The sequence below is a fragment of the Schistocerca cancellata genome, chromosome 3, assembly GCF_023864275.1.
Source record: "Schistocerca cancellata isolate TAMUIC-IGC-003103 chromosome 3, iqSchCanc2.1, whole genome shotgun sequence".
NCBI classification, from domain to species: Eukaryota; Metazoa; Arthropoda; class Insecta; order Orthoptera; family Acrididae; genus Schistocerca; species Schistocerca cancellata.
This window is the reverse complement of record NC_064628.1, coordinates 930037646-930059381: the sequence shown is the minus strand read 5'-3', so window position 1 is coordinate 930059381 and position 21736 is coordinate 930037646. Positions and strand designations below refer to the sequence as shown.

The 21736-nt window shown below is 36.2% G+C and overlaps 1 protein-coding gene across 3 annotated transcripts in view; it reads left to right on the top strand.

Annotated features, from left to right (window-relative positions):
• Positions 1–20422, top strand: part of LOC126176005 (neo-calmodulin-like) — a 106894-nt gene extending 86472 nt beyond the window's left edge. For all 3 annotated transcript variants that reach the window (XM_049923125.1, XM_049923123.1, XM_049923124.1), the window contains 2 exons: positions 4895–5043; positions 15570–20422. In XM_049923125.1, the coding sequence (XP_049779082.1) occupies positions 4895–5043; positions 15570–15601 (181 nt within the window). In that variant the 3' untranslated portion in view covers positions 15602–20422. The remainder of the gene's footprint in view (positions 1–4894; positions 5044–15569) is intronic.
• Positions 20423–21736: the final 1314 nt, after the last annotated feature.

The following is a 21736-nucleotide window of genomic DNA, read 5'->3' as shown; positions in this document are numbered from 1 at the left end:
AAGATTTTATTTGTGAATGAAGCAGTGTTCACAAAAAGTGGCATGAATTTCCTTAACCATCATATATGGGCACATGTAAATCCCCAAACAATTCAGAAAAGGAAGCATTAACAACAATTCTCAATCAGCGTATGGCGATAGATTAATAGGGCCATACTTGCTACCGCAAAGGTTAACTGGGACACACTATCTGAGCTGTGTCATTAATGCACCTTGCTGGCGGCTGTGCCATTGCATTAAAAAGTACAAATGTGGTTCATGCATGATGACACACCAGCACAATTTTGTCACAATGTGCGTGAACATCTGACACAGATATTTCAGGACTGCTGGATTGGTCAGTGGAGGCCCACACCTTGGCCTGCTCATTCCCCAGTCCCCAGTCCCCTAGACTTTTGTTTATGGGGAACCTTGAAGGAATGGATCTATACCACACCAATCAGTTGTGTGGACACTACAGGGTTGTATGTTCAATGCATGGCAGCATGTACAACAACGACTGGGTATACTTCAAAGGGTTCCTCAAACTTAAACTGGCAGGCAAAGGGTTGCATTGTCATCCATGGACATCATGTTGAACATCTCTTGTAAACACTGGTTTATTGCAGAAAGTAGCATTTCCAGACTCATGTTTATTGGACTTACCTTAGAAATTATTCATTTTCAGACCCCTGTTTATTGGATTTATTTTTCTTGTTTTGATGAGTACTATCACTTCTCAAAGTGATCAACACTTTTTTTGAACACCCTATATTCACAGTTTCTAACTATAATAACCATCTTACCTTTAACATTAGATTATACCTCTTAATGAGTAGATCGTGATGACATTTTCAATTTTTAAATTTAGTCAATAACTGTACAAAATGCTGATTTTTTTTCTCTGAAAGCTGTTAGATAGGCAACTTGCAGGGAGGAATACATAAACTATGAAATGCAAACTGGGTTAGCCATTTAGTAACATAGATATTAATAGTAATTATTATGATGTCAAGCACATCACTCCTTGACATTTTTTTCCCTTTGTGTGTGTGTGTGTGTGTGTGTGTGTGTGTGTGTGTGTGTGTGTGCACGCACGCGCGCGCGAAAAACAACAAAGAGGAAGGAATTAAACATGTTTTCCTAATTTTGACAAGCTACCTTTGGTGGAAGTGTTTTGTATGCATATCTTGTGCTGCAAAAAGAACTGAAAATGAAGGAAGATGCTGTCATAGAAAATGATACTGTTCTCAACTGGAGCATAATTGCACTCCACAGATAATATGAAAAGATTAAATGTCCAGACCATTGAAACTAAGGAGACATGTGAATGACAAAAGACTAAACTAGTTAGTAAAATCCAACATTTCTGTGTGATGTTGTAATAAAGTATATAGCTTGTTTGTCTTAAATGAGGCAGTTATCAAAAAAACTCTTGTAAACATATTAGAAGAGTAGTGTTTGTGAGAGTGATTACTAACTACCAGTACTTTGTTCACATACTCAAAGTGGATCAGAAGCCTCTACATTTTCATACTAATCTACAAGGGCTTGGAAACTGCATTCTTGCTCAACACTTGATCACCAACATTACTGATTGTGATAACAACATTCTGCTTTGCCCACTTTTATTTATTTTGAATTATTCAACAATGTTTCTATTTTCTTGAAGTTCTGAATGAAACAAAAATAAGACTGAAAATATGGCTTAGCTTTTGGACAGTGTTCTTCATATATGCTGACTAATTACATTACCCTGGTTCCACAGCCCAACTGGAGCTTCAGAGAAGAAAGCTTAGTTGAGTTGCAATGCCAGAAGAAAATAGTCAGCAAGGACAATATAGCTGTGAATGTGTTGTAACTTACTGCCCTGTTGTGTATGCATCTTAACCCATATCGAATTAATTTTTTTCCATACTACTACTTGAGAATTGTGAGGAACATTGAACAAATGTAAATTATATACACAATGAAGATGTGATTTTCTTTCATAATTATTTTAGATGATTAGTTTTCTTGTCATGAAGTATTTCAATTTAACATCACAGGTGAAAAAAACCACATAGACTATTATTAGCCCAGTGAACATTAACAAGTGGCATTGCAATTGAACATACAGTTTTGAATAGAATTTTACATATTTATTCCCATGTTCAGACTGATTTAGAAATTCACACATCAGTCACACATCAATTGCCTTGTGTGGTCTGTCTGTGGCCTCGTTCACAATCACTACATACTGATGAGCAGACTACATAAATCACAAAATAGTAAAATATGAGACTATTACATTTTGGATATTAATGTAAAAGACAGAAAAAATGACTGGTACAAAGACATAACAGGCAGCAAAGTAAATACATTTAACATAATGGTAATGATTTTCTTGGCAAGATAATGGCTACTGTTTTATGAGAACAAAGTTTTAATGTGCACTGGCATTTCATTTTGAGGTTTAAATATTCTTGAATACAAAAATTTGGAATATGAATAACTTTTGAAATATTTGGTTTTTGGGAAAAGTAACAAGTTTGCTTGAAAGAGGAAAATGAGAGCTTTCAAACAAGATATGTCAACATAAGAGGAAGCATTTTTTAGCGGGGTTGAACTTTAAACTGAATGTGGTTTATAAGTACCTATTGTAAATTATGAATCTTGCGCATCAAAGAAAATGTTTCTATGTGAACTATTACTGTATTTACTCGAATCTAAGCCGCACTTTTTTTCCGGTTTTTGTAATCCAAAAAACCGCCTGCGGCTTAGAATCAAGTGCAAAGCAAACGGAAGTTCTGAAAAATGTTGGTAGGTGCCGCCACAACTAACTTCTGCCATTGAATATATGTAGCGCTACAAAGGCATGCTTTGTAGGCACAAAGATAAATACTGGCGCCAAAACCTCTGCGTCAGTAAATAAATTAAAAAAAAAAAGGTGGAAGACGAACTTTTTTTTCTCCGCCCCGAGTTTCGACCACTGCATTTTCATACATTATCCAACGAATTAAATACAAATTCCGTATTGTTCATCTTCGAATGTAGTAGAATTTCAATGTACTACGAAAATCTGACTGGCAAGGCTGTTTGGGATGTTTTTCAATATGGCCAACTCTACGTTCTGAATTTTTTCCTACCTGTGAGAAGAGATGGTTGCTAATAGTAACCTGATGAAATGTGAATCAGAAGCAGTATTCTCTTCACCATTCACCATAAGAATAATACGAATATAAACATTTTGCCATGTGTTCTTCCGTGTTTGTTGCTATCTCATTTAAATCCTGCCTGCCTAATAAACTACGAAACTAGAGTGAGACAACAGCAATCGCGGAAGAATACACTTACCGTGTCATGTTTATATTCATATTATTCTTAGCCTCATAGTGATACAGTCAGAAATGAACCACGGCAACTGACTTAGATTTTTAAATCTAAGATGACTCTAATTTCTGTGCAGAATTTGATGTACTAAAGAAGCGGCCGCAAAGATTTTCAAACGGAGAACAATTTTCGCCTAACTCTCGTTCAGAACATGTTCTATCATACGCAGCCTATTATTTGGTTCTTGTTGATCATTCTCAAAGAAAGCAGCAGTGTAAGTAACAACAAATAGCAGTCTCTTGACATTGCTTTGCTAATGAGACGATTCGCCTCTTTTTAGTTGTAAGCAGCGGTAGCGCGCACAAAAGCAAGCCATGCCGCGAACGGCGACAGCCCGTAAACACGCACTATCAGAATGCGACAAACAATGCATGACACAGTACAGTGATGCATTTTCAGCTTAGAGTGACGTAAACACCTATAACAGAGAAAACGGCACTTATCAGATCAAACAAAATAAGCAATCGATTCAAACCAGACAAAGCACATGAAAAAGGAAGGGTACCCGTATAAATACGGACGGAGCGCCTGACGCATAGCAATGGCTACCTGGTAAAGCTTATGACTCGAACCAAACTACTGTAGCTGTATTGTCATTCATTCGACCTAAATTGTGTCTCATATTACAATGGACCAACTTTGTTTCGATTTGGAGGTGCGGCCTAAAACTTTTCTCTCCCCTTGAATTTCGAGTCTCAAATTTCAGGTGCGGCTTAGATTCGGGAAATCTTTTTTTCCTTTGTTTCGAGTCTCATTTTTCAGATGCAGCTTAGATTCGAGTGCGGCTTAGATTCGGGTAAATACGGTACATTATTTTCAGCCCAGTTAATGTATTTTGAATGAGAACAGATTAGTAAACAAACGAAAAGGAAATTGTGTTTGCCTTGTGTGTGTGTGTGTGTGTGTGTGTGTGTGTGTGTGTGTGTGTGTGTGTTTCCTGACACAGGACACTGTCCTAAAGCTCAACTGTCTTCAGTCTTGTTTATGTGGCTGTTGCATTTTCAATACCTCAACTGTATGGTGAGTGCTTACCTTTTGTCCATGTATTATTTAAAGACAGCATTGTGATTCACTGTTGCCTGTATCCAGTCAACAACTTGATGATCATATAACACACACTTTTTAGACAGTTACACTTACTGTACTATTCTTGTTCTGTTACCAAGTGCATAAGTGTCATATGACCTATGAGATGTACAAGGAAGCCCTGAAGTTTTGTAACAGACACATTAGCCTCTTGCACAGTTACTGCAGCTGACAGTGCATGACGTAACTAAGTAAAGCAAGATTATTTGTCTATAACACTTTTAGAAATTCTGAAAGAAGTATTGTCTCAATTTTTTTCCTTTTCTGTGTTAGTGAAAGAATTAAAATGAAATTAGAGCAATATTTGTATATTTTCTGAATTTACCAAGTGAAAACAATGAAAACTTGTTTTAATGATAAAATTGTTCACATTTCAAATATCATGAAATGGTGATAGAAAAGTAATGTGAAATATAATAATTTAATATTTGAAATCCGTTTTTCTGTTGTTCTCCAGAGTGTTTGATAAAAACAATGATGGTCTGATCTCGAATTCGGAGCTACGGCATGTAATGACAAACCTTGGAGAGAAGCTGTCTGATGAAGAAGTTGATGATATGATTAGAGAAGCTGATCTTGATGGGGATGGCATGGTCAACTATGAAGGTTAGTCACTTATATATTATTGTATGATTTTTGAATCAGTGGAAATTGTTGTAGCAGCTGCCTAGGCCAAGCATATAGGTTTTGTAAAAGAATAATCTGTCTGAATACCACTGACATTTTGGGATGAAAGAAACAATAAAATTAGGAAATGCTTAATTTATGTACTGAAATTTACATTGTTCATTATGTCCTCCTGTGAAACTGGATTCCACGTTATGAAATAATATACACTGAAGTTCCAAAGAAACTGTTACAGGCATGTGTATTCAAATACAAAGATATGTAAACAGACCGAATATGGCACTGTGGTCAGCAACAAGTGTCTGGCACATTTGTTAGATTGGTTACTGCTGCTACAATGGCAACTTATCAAGATTTAACTCAGTGTAAATGCAGTTTCATAGTTGGCACATGAGTGATGGAGCACAGCATCTCTGAGGTAGCGATGAAGTGGGGATTTTCCCATACGACCATTTCACAAGCATACCGTAAATATCAATCAGGAATCTGGCAAAACATGAAATCTTTGACATCGCTGGACCATAAAAAGATCACGCAAGAACAGGACCAACGATGACTGAAGTGAACCGTTCCATGCGACAGAAGTGCAATCCTTCTGCAAACTGCTGAAGATTTCAATGCTGACCCATCAACAAGTGTCAGCATGTGAACCATTCATTGAAACATCATCAGTATTGGCTTTTGAAGCTATAGGTGCACTCATGTACCCTTGATGATGGCATGGCACAAAGCTTTACACCTCACCTGGGCCCATCAACACTGACATTGGACTGTTGATGACTGGAAAGATGTTGCCTGGTCAGACAAGTATCATTTCAAATTGTATCCAGTAGAAAGATGTGTACAGGTACAAAGACAACCTCGTGAATCTATGGACCCTACATGTCAGCAGAGGACTTCTCAAGCTGGTGGAGACTCTATAATGATGTGGGTGCAGTTGGAGTGATATGGCATCCCTGATACATCTAGATACGACTCTGACAGGTGATGCGTATGTAACATCCTGTCTGATAACCTGCATTCATTTATGTCCATTGTGCATTCTGACAGACTTGGGCAATTCCAGCAGGACAATACAACACCACAAATGTCCAGAATTGCTTCAGAGTGGCTCCAGGAATACTCTTCTGAGTTTAATTATTGAGAATTTTTGGAACACGTTGAAACGTGATGTTCACAAGAGATCTTCACCCCTCGTAATCGTAAGGATTTATGGACAGCCCTGCAGGATTCATGGTGTCAGTGCCACATTATGTTGTGGCACTTCTGCATGCTTGCGGAAGCCCTACACGATATAGGCAAGTGCACCAGTTTCTTTGGCTCTTCAGTGTTGTACATCACATCTATTGGGTTATTAATTGAGTTACATAAAAAAAAATGTTACAAACCAATTAATACTGTATTTTGTTGCTGGAACATTAGCTTACATGGATAAAAATGGTAGGAATTTGACCACGAATTTGTTGAAGGAACCACATAAACACTCTCATATGGAGGTTCCAGTGAATACGTCAATACATGGGCAGCTGAACCCATTGTTGAGAGGCACCTATGAATTATGAGTGTGGAAATTGAGACAAAGATCTTTGCCTTCTGTCTTCTGCAGGACAGCTGACAAAGCTCTTCATTTCTCCTTGATCTTGCAAAATACATGTCCACTGTCTTCACATCTGCATCATCTCATTTGATAGGGAGGTGTTCATTTTATTTGCCTAAGGGAATGTGATATATGTCCTTATATGAAATTAGTTTATTATTTATTTTTCAACAGAATATCTATATCAATGACACTAGGTAATACACAATGCTTTAATGTGTACACACGAGATAAGGAAAGCAGTCAGCACAATAAACTCTGGATCTATTCAACTCTTGAACACTTTGTTTATATGCTCCAAAAGACAAAATTCACTTGAGAAACTTGTAAAATTATATGGAGACTGATGGCTGGTCTGTACTTAACTTGCTGTAGTGCTGCCTGTGATGGCAGGAAAGGGTGGTGGGCTGTTTGGAGCAGCATAAAGAGAGCTGTGTGTGGGGTAGGGAGGAAGGAGAAGTGGCAAGCAGAGAATGTGAAATGATTATGTAGGTACGTTAGAGTGGTAGAAGGAATGTGTGAAGTTGGAGCAGGAATAGGGAGCTAGGCCTACAGTGGGCAGTATCTTGTGCCATGCTCTTCACTGTGGTTTGCCACAGTATGGATGTAAATGAAAACATGAAATAAAGAAATGGATGTATGCAACTAGGACACACAAAACTCAGAACTATGTGGAACACAGTGAGGGTAATTCAGCTATAGAATTAGGAGTAAGGCATCCATCTGTTTTCACTCTTATCTGAGCATAAGAAATAGAAAATTACTTAACTGCACATAACTGGAAATGAGCGGTTGCTGTACAGTTACAAGGCAATTCCTCAGGGTTCCATTGTAGGACTCTTTCTTTTCTTGATGTGCTTTAATGAATTGCCATTAACTAGTAGATAGCTCACAAACTATTACTGTTAAGATCAAAATTTGAATGATATTGCCAATCATATCCTGGACAGAAGTAACTCTGCCTTCAGTTTCTCTCAAATGACACTGTTCACATTGACAATGGACTCAGTAGAATATTATATTCGGTACTGTCAGAGCCATTTGACAGTTCTAAAAATATCCTTGCGTAACAGTTATCATTGTCTAGTGCATAAATCACCACTTTTATAATCTCCACTATAGCCAAATCTGTATATCTAGTATTTTGGAAAATGGAGTGTTCTTTGCTGAGATTATATTTATTCTAGTATCTCATTAACATGTCTTTTACAGTTGATTTTGGAGAAGGACTACTGCAGATACACAAATCTGTAATTTTCTTTGTCTTCTACATTACCTTTCTTTGCTAGAAGCACAACACTTGTCTTTTAAAATGCCGTAGAAAATTAAGTGAACTGAAATTCTCATTTATCACATTGGCTAAAGAAGCTTGTTTGCTGTATATGTATTCTCTTAGTACACAGACCAGTACTTCATCTATGCCTGGTAACATTTTTTCCAGTTTTTGGTACCATTTTTCCTGGAATTAAGCTCTAGTGTGTAATATCATTATTTTACCTGATGGATAGCATTTGTAGAAGCTTCAGTACTGCAAACATATTCATTCACAAAATTTACCAGTGTGATTAGGTCATCTATTGCCCTACCCCTTTCTTTTGCTGAAAGCTGTTATATTTCTGTTTGTTTTTTCTTGTTCCCTGTTTGAAAGCTTTCCAAACTGCTTCACCTTCATTTTTAGCATTAAATATTATTTGGTCATTTGAAGACTGTTTTGGCACCAAGTAGTACCCTCTGTTGCTCTTCTTGTCCTCATGTTGCACTTTTTGTAATAGTGATAACGCCTAGAAATTTTAACTATCTCTCTTTTTTAGTGATGCACAAAAGTAGCATTCTTTGCTAACTGGAGAATTATCTAAAACTTTGAAAAATGCATAAAAGTAGTATTCTTTGCTTGCTGGAGAGAGATGTAAAACTTTGAAAAATGCTACATCACTGCCTGATGAGAGCTGTGTAGAGGAATATAGCATATTGTTTCCAAGGATAAAATTATACATTTTAGAGAACTACGTAGTGTCTGTAATATTTTGTGGAGTAGAGTGTTGGGCCCTGACAGGAAAACAGGAACAAAGAATCCAGGCAGCAGGAATGAGACTTCTATACTAGATTTTAGGGTACATGAAAGCTGATTAGTAAAGAAAATGATTTGAGACTCAAATTAAATGCAGAGGAAGTAGAGGAAGAAATTGAACATGGCCAATATTTAATGTCCTAAAATAACATATAATTACAAAGCTATATGCAGTGCAGTGGACTAGTATCACAGAAAAAAGGTGAAAAGACCAATTCTGAGAGCCTTCAAGATTAATCTTTGATGTTGTTGTACAAGGAACATTGTGACAGAATGAGTGTGATGTGTGGCTATAAAATAAAGGGATTGATACTGTCACAGGGCAAGTATGCATGTGCCAAATATGAATGACCAATAACTGTCCAGTTTGAAGTCTTCCAAGTGGAATCTGGCAACTGTGATGCCTAAACAAATCAGTGTGGCTGTGGTTTTGGTCTGTGGGAGAGCTGTTAGTTTGTATTCCTGGAAAAATGGTAAGTGTAATAATACAGCAACAAATTGTCATGCAGTTTGTCATGAAACTTGGAAAATCTCCCACTGAAACCTATCATTTATTAAATGCCCTTCAACATAAAAAAATTGATGAAAATGTTGAATAAGTAATCCAATCTGAGTGCCAATACATGCACTGAGAGGGCCCAACTTCACTGAGAGCGAAAGAAGCTTGAACGATGCTGTACATCGCTAGAAACCTCTTAATGGAGAGTGCAGTTTGAGCTGGTGTTATCTTGCTGAAGAACTCATGACTGGTTCTTCCACAATTTGGGCAACTTTTTTCTTATCTTCTCCTGGGGAGAGAGGGGGGGGGAGAGAGAGAGAGAGAGAGAGAGAGAGAGAGAGAGCACCTGCATGGGAAGAGAGGGGGGGGAGGGGCGATTGATGGGAGGATGCAGTACACAATAAGAATGTTTAAGGCTGGTCTAGACAACAACAGAAGAGGAAAGAGTTAAGATATGATAAGGTGAGGCAGTGGGAAACTGCTTAGCAGAGATTTAGGCCAAGGGGACTGTGAGAATGCAAGATCTGCTGCAGAGGCCGTTCCCATCTACATGGTCCAGAGAAACTTGTGCTGGAAGGAAGTATCCAAATGGCATGTGTAGCTAAGCAGCTTTAATGTTATTTGTGTTGTTATATGCAACATGTTCAGCAACTGGATGGTCAAGTGGACATGTGATTTCTTATCATACCCACATTGAATGCTGCACAGTAATTGCAGCATAACTGCTGTGTCTCATGGTTACTGCGGTATGGGGTGGCAGGTGAGTGTATGGAGCAGGATGTTCACAAGGGATTGACCCATGGGGTGAATGACTGGAAGCAAGATGAGAATATTCCACAGATTGAGTGGATAGCAGTGATGTGGGTAGGATTTCAGGTAGGATATTATCATCTCAGGGCTTCATGAGAGATAGTCAAAGTCCTGGTGAAAGATGTGGTTGAGCTCATCAAACTAAGGGTGATACTGGGTGGACAGAGGAGTGCTGATTGGAGGCTGGTTAACAGGTTTATCCATGTCAAAGGAGGACATGGCATAGAGATTCGATTTTGGTGTGTTGTAAAGGGTACTGTCTGTCAATAAAGGATCAGGTAAAGTTATTGGTATGTTTTGTCAGCTTCTGTTTTCCTTTGCAGTTGCGGCAGTCAAGAGAGGTGAAGCTGTAGGAGAGAGAGATTTTGGATAGAATGTGTGACAGCTATCAAAGAGCAGGTACTGTTGGTCCTCATGGCTTGGTAATGAACAGACTTATTTATGGAACCATGTGAGAGGTGAAGATAAACATCTAGCACGGTGGCTCATTGACGTTAGAACAACCATGTTGAAATGGATTTGGGAGTAGGTGTTGAGGTTATGGAGGAAACAGCAAAGGTTGTCCTTGTCATGAGACCAGATCATGAAAATGTCATCATGAATCTGAACCAGACAAGGGATCCTAGATGTTGATTGCATAGGAAAGATTCCTCCAAATGGCCAATAAATAATGTGGCAAATTATGGTCCAATGCAAGGAGCCATTGTAGTAGCATAGATATGTGTATTGATTGGCCTTCAAAAGTAAAATAATAGTGGGACAGGAAGAGGTTAGCCAAGACCACCAGGAAAGAGGTGGTGGGTTTGGTATCAGTGGGATGCTGGGAAAGGTACTATATGAAAGCTATAATGCCAAGGGCATTGGGGATATTCATATACAAGGGTGTTGTATGCACAGTCACCAACAAGGAGATTGGTAGTAATGGGACAGGACCTGGGGAAAGGTGATGACGGAAGTGAACAGTGTCCAGGATGTTGGATGGGAGGTTACAGCAATAGTTGGAGGTGTTGGTCAATTACAAATTACTACTTCAGTGGTAGAGTGGCACAGATTTACGTTTTCAATGCTGAATGTAGCTAATTCCTGAAGTGAAGTGACATGTCACCCTGATGCTGTTTGTAGTACTGGTTACCTTGAATATCTTCTTATGGTCTCCTTTTTAGTGATTTCTTGATGCAGTGGTCCTGCTATGCAGTGCCACTAATTGCACCATGAAACTTTTAGACACTGTTATACAAGAGGTTTCGATTGGCTGTTGCTAGTGGGGTGCACTGTGTGAAGTGCTTCCACTGTAGAGGATGAGTAAAGGAAAGGAGGTCATCTACAAGCTGAGCATGATTCAACTTAGTATTTGGGTTAAAGGGGAGGCCTTTAGAAAGTACTGAAACTTCTCCAGGGGTCAGAGCTTTGCAGAAAGGCTGGCAATAGTTTATGGAATGAGTAATCAGGAGCAGTGTGCTTCATGGAGGATGGATGAAGTTTCTGGAAATGTGGGATGCAGAGTAAGCAAGAAAGGCACGGTTGGGGAGCTATGACAGATTGACAGGAGGGTTGCATTGGAGTGGTAGGCTCTATATTGGCTACAGGTTGTCCCATGTGGGCATAAGAAAGAATAGCTAAGACAGCTTCCTCAAATGGTGATGGGAATGCTATTCCAACTGTTGAAGGGCAAAAGTTTATGATAGCATTCAAGAAGATGGGGTCACAGAGCAAAAGGATTTTCAGAAAGGAGCAGAGGCTATCACGTATAGTTTGGAATTGGATTGTATGATTATGAAGGATGTGACAGGGTGACTGCCCAAGACACTTTTTAAAGGTAAGCCCATTTGGTAGGTTATCATGTGTCACAAAAGATTTCAGATGGAGGATGTGTGTGACTGGAGCTTTTCTATGGAAAAGAGAAGTCTTTGGAACTGGCTACTAAAAAGTAGCTAAAACCAGTTAAAAACAAGTAATGAAAGACTTATGGTTGAAGTGATACAATGGAAATAACTGGCAACTCCTATATAGAGAGCTGTGTAGGAAGTTAGAAGGAAAGGTATAAAAAAGGAATAAACATGCTCAAAATAAATATTGCAAATTGTGAGTAAAAATGTATGATCATACAATGTGATTTTAAATAAACACAAGTGAAATTAAATAAACATGCACAGTTGGTTTACAGTTAAGGTGACCAGCATATGTTGACAGTGGAGAGTACATTAAAATATTTTAGAGTGAAAACTGCACTAATAAAAGTTCAGAAAGCTTGTAAGGGTGTTGTAGGGTAAGTTGTCCTAAGAAATAATTGTTGAGAAAAAAAATTGGTACACTGTGCTTTTTCCGAGCTTTTTGTATTGAAGTTATCCAGTCAGCAAATTCAAGCAGCCCAACACAGTCAGTTGTTCTCATAGCAAAGATGACAGCACATGAGACTGCTCAATCCTGACTACCAATTCTTGAATCTCTCTCCTGTTTGATTTTAGGAAACCAAAAAAAGAGGACATTTGGTAACATCATCTCTGGCAGGCTGCTTGAATTTGCATGCACAATGGTCTGATTGTCTAACTTCAATGCTAATTAACTCAGAAATGGACCAACATACCAAATTTTTTTCTTTACAATTATTTCCCAGCACAACCTACCATGCAATGCCCATTCAAGCTTTCCAGACTGTATCTGACCACCCTGTATAAAAAAAATGTAAAGGGCATGATTTTAATGCAAAATTAAAATATACTGAGGAAAAAACAACTGTGACACCAGGAAGGGATTGTGCAACATAAATGAAATATGATGTCTCTTCAAATTCCACACCAGTTGCAGTAGTAGTGCCACTATGAGGATGAAAATCAGGTTTGTTTTAAATATGCACTGTAATGATTGTGTGTCGAAATTAGACATGGTGAGTTGATGTTGAAAAAGAATGCCTTTGAGGTGACAAAGGTGCCATTATAAACTCTCACTGAGTTTGGATGGGATCACATAATAGGGCTATGAGGATGTTCCTTCTACAATATTGCACAAAGACTGGGCAGGAATGTAGTGACTGAACATGACTAATCGTGGCTTGTTCACAAGAATGTACAGTTGCAAGAAAAGCAGTCTCCAGAAGGCCTTATGTGGCACTACCAAGAGGTAAGACAACTGTGTTCAGCATGTGGCTCTAGTGCATTATGCTGCATCTGCAGCAGCAATGTCAGCAGTATGACGTAATGAACTGTTAAACAGTTCCAAGCCAGGTGCACTGTAGCACGCATTCCACTAACCCCAAACTACCACCATTTGTGATTTCAATGGTGTCAAGTGAGAGCTCATTGGAGGGCAGTCTATTGATTTGGCCTTTTTGTGCTGCCATTCATAAACAGAATTCCAGGAGGTATTTTCCAAGAGCATAACTCTCGGCCACATATTGTTATTGTAACCTAACATGCTCTACAAAGTGCTGACATGCTACCCTCGCCTGCTCAATCCGCAAGTCTGTCTCCAATTGAGCATATATGGGTCAACATTGGATGACAAACCCAGCGCCATCCACAAACAGCATTAACCATCCCTGTATTGACTGACCAAGTACAACAGACAGGGAACTCCATCTCACAAACTGACATCCAGTACCTGTACAGCACAATGCATTTAAATATGCTTGCTTGCATTGAACATGTGGTTACACTGTTTATTAATGTACCAGAATTTCACATTTGCAATAGCTAATCTTGCACTAAAATCAACCTGTGATCCTGCAATGTTAATCACTTAAATATGTTACCTAGATATTTAAGGCTTCTTGAAATTTCATTACTCTATATTAATTAGTTTTTGATGTTGTGATATTTTTCTGTCAGTGTAGTTTGTGAGAGAAAAATAGTTAAGTCAATGAATTTTAAAACTTTTCGCTTGATATGAGCCAATAACATATCAGATATAAAGTAATAATAGACAACATTAAAAAGAAAAGGAATGAGGGTTTAGTGAAAATCTAAGAGCAAGATGGAGTGAAATAATGTGAACAGAAGATACAAGTATGAATAGACATGAGAAGGAAACTTAAGTATAAACAAGATGTTCCCTTGTGTAGGTTACAAGCAGGTTCAAGCTTTGCTAAGTGATGCCACTTAGTCAATTTACATCTTATGTGTCATAACTAACAGTTTCATATAGGTAATGTGATAATACCACATGTAGTGTATTGTTATATTGGTGTTGATGATGACGGAAGGAAGAGTATGAAAGTAAATGCTAATACATAGTCTGCTCCTCCCAAACTGCATCAATGAAGCCATTGTGTTTATTATTCCTATCTGACTGGCCAATCATAGACAATGTCATATGCCCTCACAGTATGAGACACTGGGAGAGGCCTGGAATTTAGCCCAAGACATTGGCACAAAGTACAATGATCAAGAATTATACACCACCACCTCATCTCGTCTTGCTGACAAAATCCTGGTGATGAAATTTTCTTCTATCACCAGGAACCAGATACATCTGAATGATGGAACATTTAAAGGAAGTCCTCTAATGAAAATAACTAATGTAGCAAAAAACTGAAAAGAATAATGATAAAAATAGAGAGATTGATATGTGCGCAGAAATTAATAATAGATGCAAAAAACAACAAGGAAAAAAAACATAAATGGTTTTTCAGTTTTTGTAGATTTGAACATGTTCACTGTTGAGGAAGCAAGCTGTCTTAATGTACACCCCAACTTCAGAGATGTTAGCTTCAGTAGTCTGGAAGAAAGAATCTGTAGTATGTTTATTGAGTTTAATATCTGCCCTGATGTCATCTGTACTTTATGTTTGGATTATGTCATTGCTCAGTTTTTGTCAGTAATTCTTCAAGAACAAATAATGAAGACCAGTTAATACAAGGGGACTTCAAAAAGTATTATGGCTGGCCAAGTTTCTTTTACCCAGTGCTGCATTACACTTCAAAGTTATGCACATACATGACAATATTTGTCAACATAGTTGCCAAGTTTCCATAAATTCTACCAATCATTCAGTTTGTGGACAATATAATTCTGCTCCATGGTTATGGAACCATTCAAAAACTGTTGTGTGAATGTCATCATCATTGGGAAATGTGGAACTGTTGCAAATTAGTTACTCAATTCTCCTGACATTGTCATCTATAGTTAAAGTTGGTGGCCTTTCTTCCTGATCAGTATCACCTATTTGTGCACATTATTTGCATGTGTTCCATATAATGTGATAAATTCAAAGTGAATCTGTGTGCAATTTAGGTGTTTTGTCCACAAGAATCATAGTTTTGTGTACTTCAACTTGGAGTATGTTTCTAGTTGCCACTTCACATTGTGATACACTTGTTATCCATAGCACAGCAGAGCTGTCTCTGCAGCAAATGCGTAACATATATACTCTCCACTGACAATGCACTATTCTTGTTGCACAGTGGTCTTAACTTTTTGAAGTCCCCTCATATATATCATCCTGACATATGTACCTTTTGAATGACGTTACTAGAGACCACTAAAATGTTTAATGCAAGTGCTAATATTTTAAAAACCTTTTTATTTCTGTTGCAGAATTTGTAACTATTCTGACATCAAAGAATTAGTCCAACTGTTCAGAAAGATGTCATGGAACTTGGGCAGAAAGAACAGCAAGGCTCTCAGGAGGCACTGGAGTTTGTCCTGAAGTCACATATATCTACCAGAATTATTAAGGAATTATGATGCTATGTTGTGTTTTAGTTGGGTAATTCCCTTTCCTTATGGATAAGGGACTTACATTTTCAAGAGCTTCTGTGGTGGTTATTGTACAACACCTTGTATCCATTTAATATGAATTGTAAATGAAATAAGTTTTTAACAATACATGAAAGTGTTTATTATGCTGCTATATTTTTTCTTACTGTGAGTGATACCACACACAGAGCAAAGAATAAGTTATTAAACTACTATGATTTTAGATTTTATAACAAAAAATAATAGGCCAAACAAAGTTGTTTAACAGTGTTTTGTACAGTTAGTGCTGCAAAATTTCAGGCAATTTGACCAGGATCATTATTATTTTTAATACACGTAAATTAAGCTGCAAAATATACATAAAAATAATATACCATTTTTAAATATGGTAACTGTATGTTAAACACTGAGAAACATGGAAAGTGCTGGTCACTACAATATTGTGCTTGTGTTGGAGCCAGTGACAGTGTCACTCACCATCTGTAAGTAATGGGAAAATGTGGGGGCAACACAGTTAAAGTTTCTGTATGGAAACTAGAGATCAACACAGATCTTGAATGAGACTGAGTTATCGCTCTTCATCTGAATCTCCAATAGCACATTTTACCATTTCTCATAGTTGGCATGTGCCAAAGTTTGTTTGTGTATTGTTATTCCCTGAATCATTTATTTAATTAATTTATTAAACATATACCTCTTGAAAATTTGAAACAAGAGCTCTGACAAAAATATGTTGTAAATGTATCATTCTTAAGCAGTTAAAAGTAACTGAATAGTTGTTGATAGATAGACAATAACATTGTTGAGGTTTTCTGTGGATTTTGTTGAAAATATAATGGATGTACCATTTTATAGCTATATACATATGGCATTTAGTTTCTAGTCTTTGGCTACATTTATACAGTTGAAAACAGAGTTGATTTACTTTATAATATTGTACCCTGTTCCTTTAAGATACATGTCACTGTATCCTGAGCAACTGCTGATGTGGATTACATTCTATATTTTAAGACATTCTTACAGTCATTTCTTTGCTCAAGGTATCATTAATATTTTCAGATAAATTGTGCAGGGATATTACGGGTTAATTCAAATTTTTAATTGTTTAAAACCTTGTACCATTAGCCATTTAATGTTTATGTATTATACCATCTTTATGACACTTTTTAACCTCTGAAACCAAAAGATAATATAAATTTGGAAATTATCAGCAGATTTCTGCAAATTCATCTGAAATCCAATTTCAAGGGCTTTCTGAAAGGCATTGTTATGGAACACAGGGCAGGCATTCCAGTAGTACACACACAGTTCTTGTACCTTGTTTATGATTATTGTATTATATAGCATTTGAAAATTTATTAAAGTAACCTTTCCTGATGCTCACAAGCAGCAATAATTAATTATGATTAGTTTTTATGTGTTACATATATCAGTTGTAAGTCACTCATAATTTACATTCTTCTCATTATGAGTGGAAGATCATACTATACTGGGTATAACATTTGAGCTTGGCATTTCTAGATGGTAATTTAGAGGCAGATCAATATGTTAGAGTGGCAACAGTTAGGGAGTAATGTGTTCTTAAATGTACAGTTATATTTACAGGATGGATCAGCATGGTAACATACACCCTTAGCACCCTTTGAAAGCTACCTGTAGAAAGATGATCTAATTAAGAAAATGTACCCATCCAGCTTGTATGCAACTTAATACCCTATCCCTCCATAATGCAAGATATTTAAGATATTTTTAAATGTATACTACAAAGTAGAAAATGTGTGTATGTTAAATGTAAATTGTGTAAAAATATTGTGAAGCACTTCACTTCAGTCTTCAAATAGTGTCCAATTTCAGTTGTTATTCTGTTCATTCAAAATCATTATCATTAATCTGGTGGTCACATGACTAACGTCTCCTTATGATTTTGATGTAGTTGTCTTGTAGAAACAAGATTGGTGTCCCTTCATAAGTTCTGTTTCTAGTTTGAATTTAGCTGTGGAACCAATGAATCTGTTATTTGTTAGTGCAATTGTGTCATAGTCAAGTGTAGATTGATGTGATATGTTAGGCAGAACAATGTGTACTTTTAAACAATATATATTAGTTTCAGCATGGACAAAGAAAGCACACTAATGAGAAGAGTTGAACACTTCTTGAACATTTCTGCCATTTCCACTTCAAGAGGGGGCACCTGTTAAAATGATAAAGAATTATTACTTTTTGCACATAGAATTTCATTTTAAATGGGATAAACACTTCCACATTAAGTGTTTCATGACAAAATCAAATCCCTTTTCCTATGTTGAAAAATTTTACTTTCTTCTTTGCATTATTTCTCTGTTTTGTTTTTAGTCCAGTTTCAAACTAAAACAAATACATGACAAATACTTGCTGAACTGATGAGCAGAACTCTACAAATTAGCTGGAATTTATAGAAATAATTCACATTTCCATTTAGCATAAATAACTATATTTTGGTTACATTTTATGAAGGTCATACCATAAAATATAAATCTGTGGGGGAATAGTTTTAGAATCCAGTACCACATTATAACAAAGGCATTATTTGATTATTCATAGACATACATAAGTTCATCCACTATTTTATCCTAGTAGTCTTAATTAACAAAGATTTATTCTGTTCAGAAATACTTCAGCTACAACACACTCAGTTCTGCATCAATGCAACTATGGAGAACAAGCCAACATCTATTAATTGGATTATAAGTAGATCAAATTTGCTATCTACTGATTTATTTTCTGTACCTATATGAGAATTTCATTAAATGATAGAAAATTGTATCTAGCTGGAAGCATACTGAACTGGCCAAAATCTTTTCAGTGAAGGCCTCGGAATGGAACACCATCTACCACTTTCACTTTCTTCCAAATATTCAATCTTTTTAAGAATACGTTTGACAGTCAAAAGTGTTTTATACCTTATTGTTAATTAGGATGTGGGTACTATAACCAATTGCATATAGGGAACTGAACCAAATTTCCAAAAAATGAAAATCTGAAATTCTGTTTCACATTGCTCCTTTTAACTAATTCCCTGAATTAGTCCACTTTCAGCTGAGTTGTAGATATCTATTTTCAACAAAGTGTTGGTAAGTTTCCCTTTCTGTGTGGAGCAGTTGTAAAACAGACTGAATGTTACAGATCAAATGCATGTTTGTAATGCATATTTTATTTCTAAAATCATTGTTACTATGTTACATCATTATCATTACATAATTGTGAGTACATATATTTTGTTAACTGATATTTTAGTGTGAAATCATACAAGATTATATTTTGCATATATAAACTGCATCAGTTCAGAATATTGATGTGATGATATAGATAACATACTTTTATAGTATCTTGGCACAAAGTCCATATTAGTGACCAGGCAGCCAACGTAAAAGTAGCCATTCTCCCAATTTATCATGGCAACAGTAAGTGAAGAGGATTTCAGCTTAAGATATCTGTAGCCTTCTTTCCAATGTCACCGTCCATGTTATTTTCAGATGCTTACTATATTTCTTTCTTGGAATATTCAGGTCAAGAAACATATGATTTTACAATGTTTCATGGAAGAGAATTTATTAAAGAAGTGTGTTCTTCTGTAAAAGAAATGTGTAACAATTTGCGAAATCCTTATTCGTAAAAGATGTACAAGCATTTTTTTAAGTTTTCATTTGGGATAATATGTAAAGATATGGAACTCTATGTAAAATTTTCGGGATGTTTGAAAGTAATTTTTATAGAACAGTTCATTGCATGCAGTCAGCCAGGAAATATAGTCAGAGAATATACATAAATATACTAGAACATGATTTGAGTACTTGTATATAAATTGCAGTAAGCATTAAGTTTGACTACATGTCTCCTGCTGAAGGAATATTGTTAGTTTACACAGATACAAAATCTTGGAAACTGTTTTTCAATAAATTTCCTGCCAGAATTGCTAAATAAGGCAGCAAATAAAGCAAAGTAAGTGAAATACATAAATATTATCTCTATTTGTTTAGTTTTGCTAAGGGCATTGTCATACTTATTTTTTGTTGGTGTAATTCCTAGTAATGTCTTCCAAAAATTAGTTTCTCCATTGGTCTTTGTTTCTTGATTGCAACATGCTACCAAATGTCAGTGTTATTCACATTTGGTATTCCCTGTTAGAAAAGTAACAGACATTTCCCACACCAGAAAAACTCTTGGAAAGAAACACTTAAACCAGGCCATGGAAAAGAGCTGGTACTATTGCATTACTACCATTGTAAAGTTTTCAGTCATTGTAAATTTCATACTGTTTCATTGTTCATTTTTAGTGTGCAAAAGAAAAAAATACACATGAAGTAAACTTAATCAGTTTGATTGTGTATTTACACTGAGGGAAAGAGATACCAGTACATCATAAGGCAACCCCATACAGAACATTACTTTGAATGTGTAATATGCACTCAAATTTTAGTAGCCATAATACATTTTCAGTCTTCTGAAACAATAATAATAAATACAATTGTAAGACATGTTACAGATGATTGATAATGTTTCAGAAATAACACAAAATCAGGGATGCAGTTTAAAGTCAAATACATTATAGTGCATATACTTATATGTAAAAGCATATCCTATGAGCGAACACATATGTGAATTATTTCCTTAACTTCTTTTTAATTTAATTTAATGGTTCCAGAAAAAAGACAAGACACAGCTCAGCTACCGGATATAGCTGTAAACACTTTTAAAAAAAGAGCTAATCAATATGGAAGTAAACAAAAAGTTATGTTTCATTCTAGCTAAATTTACATTGTTCTATTTATGTAGCTACAATGCCTGCTTATATTTCTGACACCAGATGAATGAGTGAGACATAGTACCAGCTAAAGATGAGCATTATATTAAAAACAACAACAAAAACAGAACTATAGCTTATAAAATATTTTGCTGTGGAACATGTAATGTTAATTATGAGAAGTGGTACTACAATGAGCTGGTATTCCAGACACACTGAACCTTCAATATATTATGTATTTGACAAGTCAGATCTTTCTTTATTAATAGGTACTAATATCACCTGTCGAAAGCTATGACCACCTAGTCATCAACTCCTGAAACTTTGTGTTAAAACAATGAAATCATTAATATATTGTAGGACTGCTAAATTAAAAGACAGTTCTGCTATTGCCAGATTTCACATAGACTTTATGTAGATCTCAGTCAAGTTGTTGTATTGCCTCAAATAGTCAACATGAAAATTACTGAGGCAATATGTACATTATGTTGTCTTACAACCAATCATGGAAATAATCTGTACAATGACTCAGATGCTCTTTATTCCAAAATATTTAAATCTAGATGAGAGGTCTGGTGTGAGACTCTTGAATAATTCCAGTCTCATGAAAACTATCTATCTTCTCTCTCTTTGCAGTTAATACAGAGGTCAAAGCCCATACCATTCCTCAGAGATAATACAGTTCCTCATGTTAATGTACCAAAGTAACCAGAGCATACAATATTTCACAAGAAAGTGCAAGCTCTTCTGAACAACAGTTTCAGTCAGTCATTAAAACATCAAATATGGTTATATCTGAAACAGACTTACCTGTTTCTCAGTGTTTCACTTAAATTTTCCACCCTACGAGAAGTTATAGAGACTCTACTGTCTGGTGTCAGTGATACAGTAGGTATGGAAAGCAATTTGTTTCCATAGCATAACATTTATTCTAATTTTATGTCATTTTACATCTGTCTCTTCTGATTGGAATGAAAATTTAACTGTTTTTTTGCAAAATTATTGTTATTGTTCTTACTCAGTGATATTTGATTATCAGATTTGTTCACTGATATGTAGTTTTTGTGAATGTCCATAAAAACAAAAAAGAAATAGAACAACATTAGTGTAGCTTTTACATGGAATGAAAATCCAAACAGGAAATGCTGGTCGGAGGAAGTGACTACTAGATCAGCTTTCCAGATAAATAATGCTTGTATAAAACTGCATGTTTTCCTTATTTTAA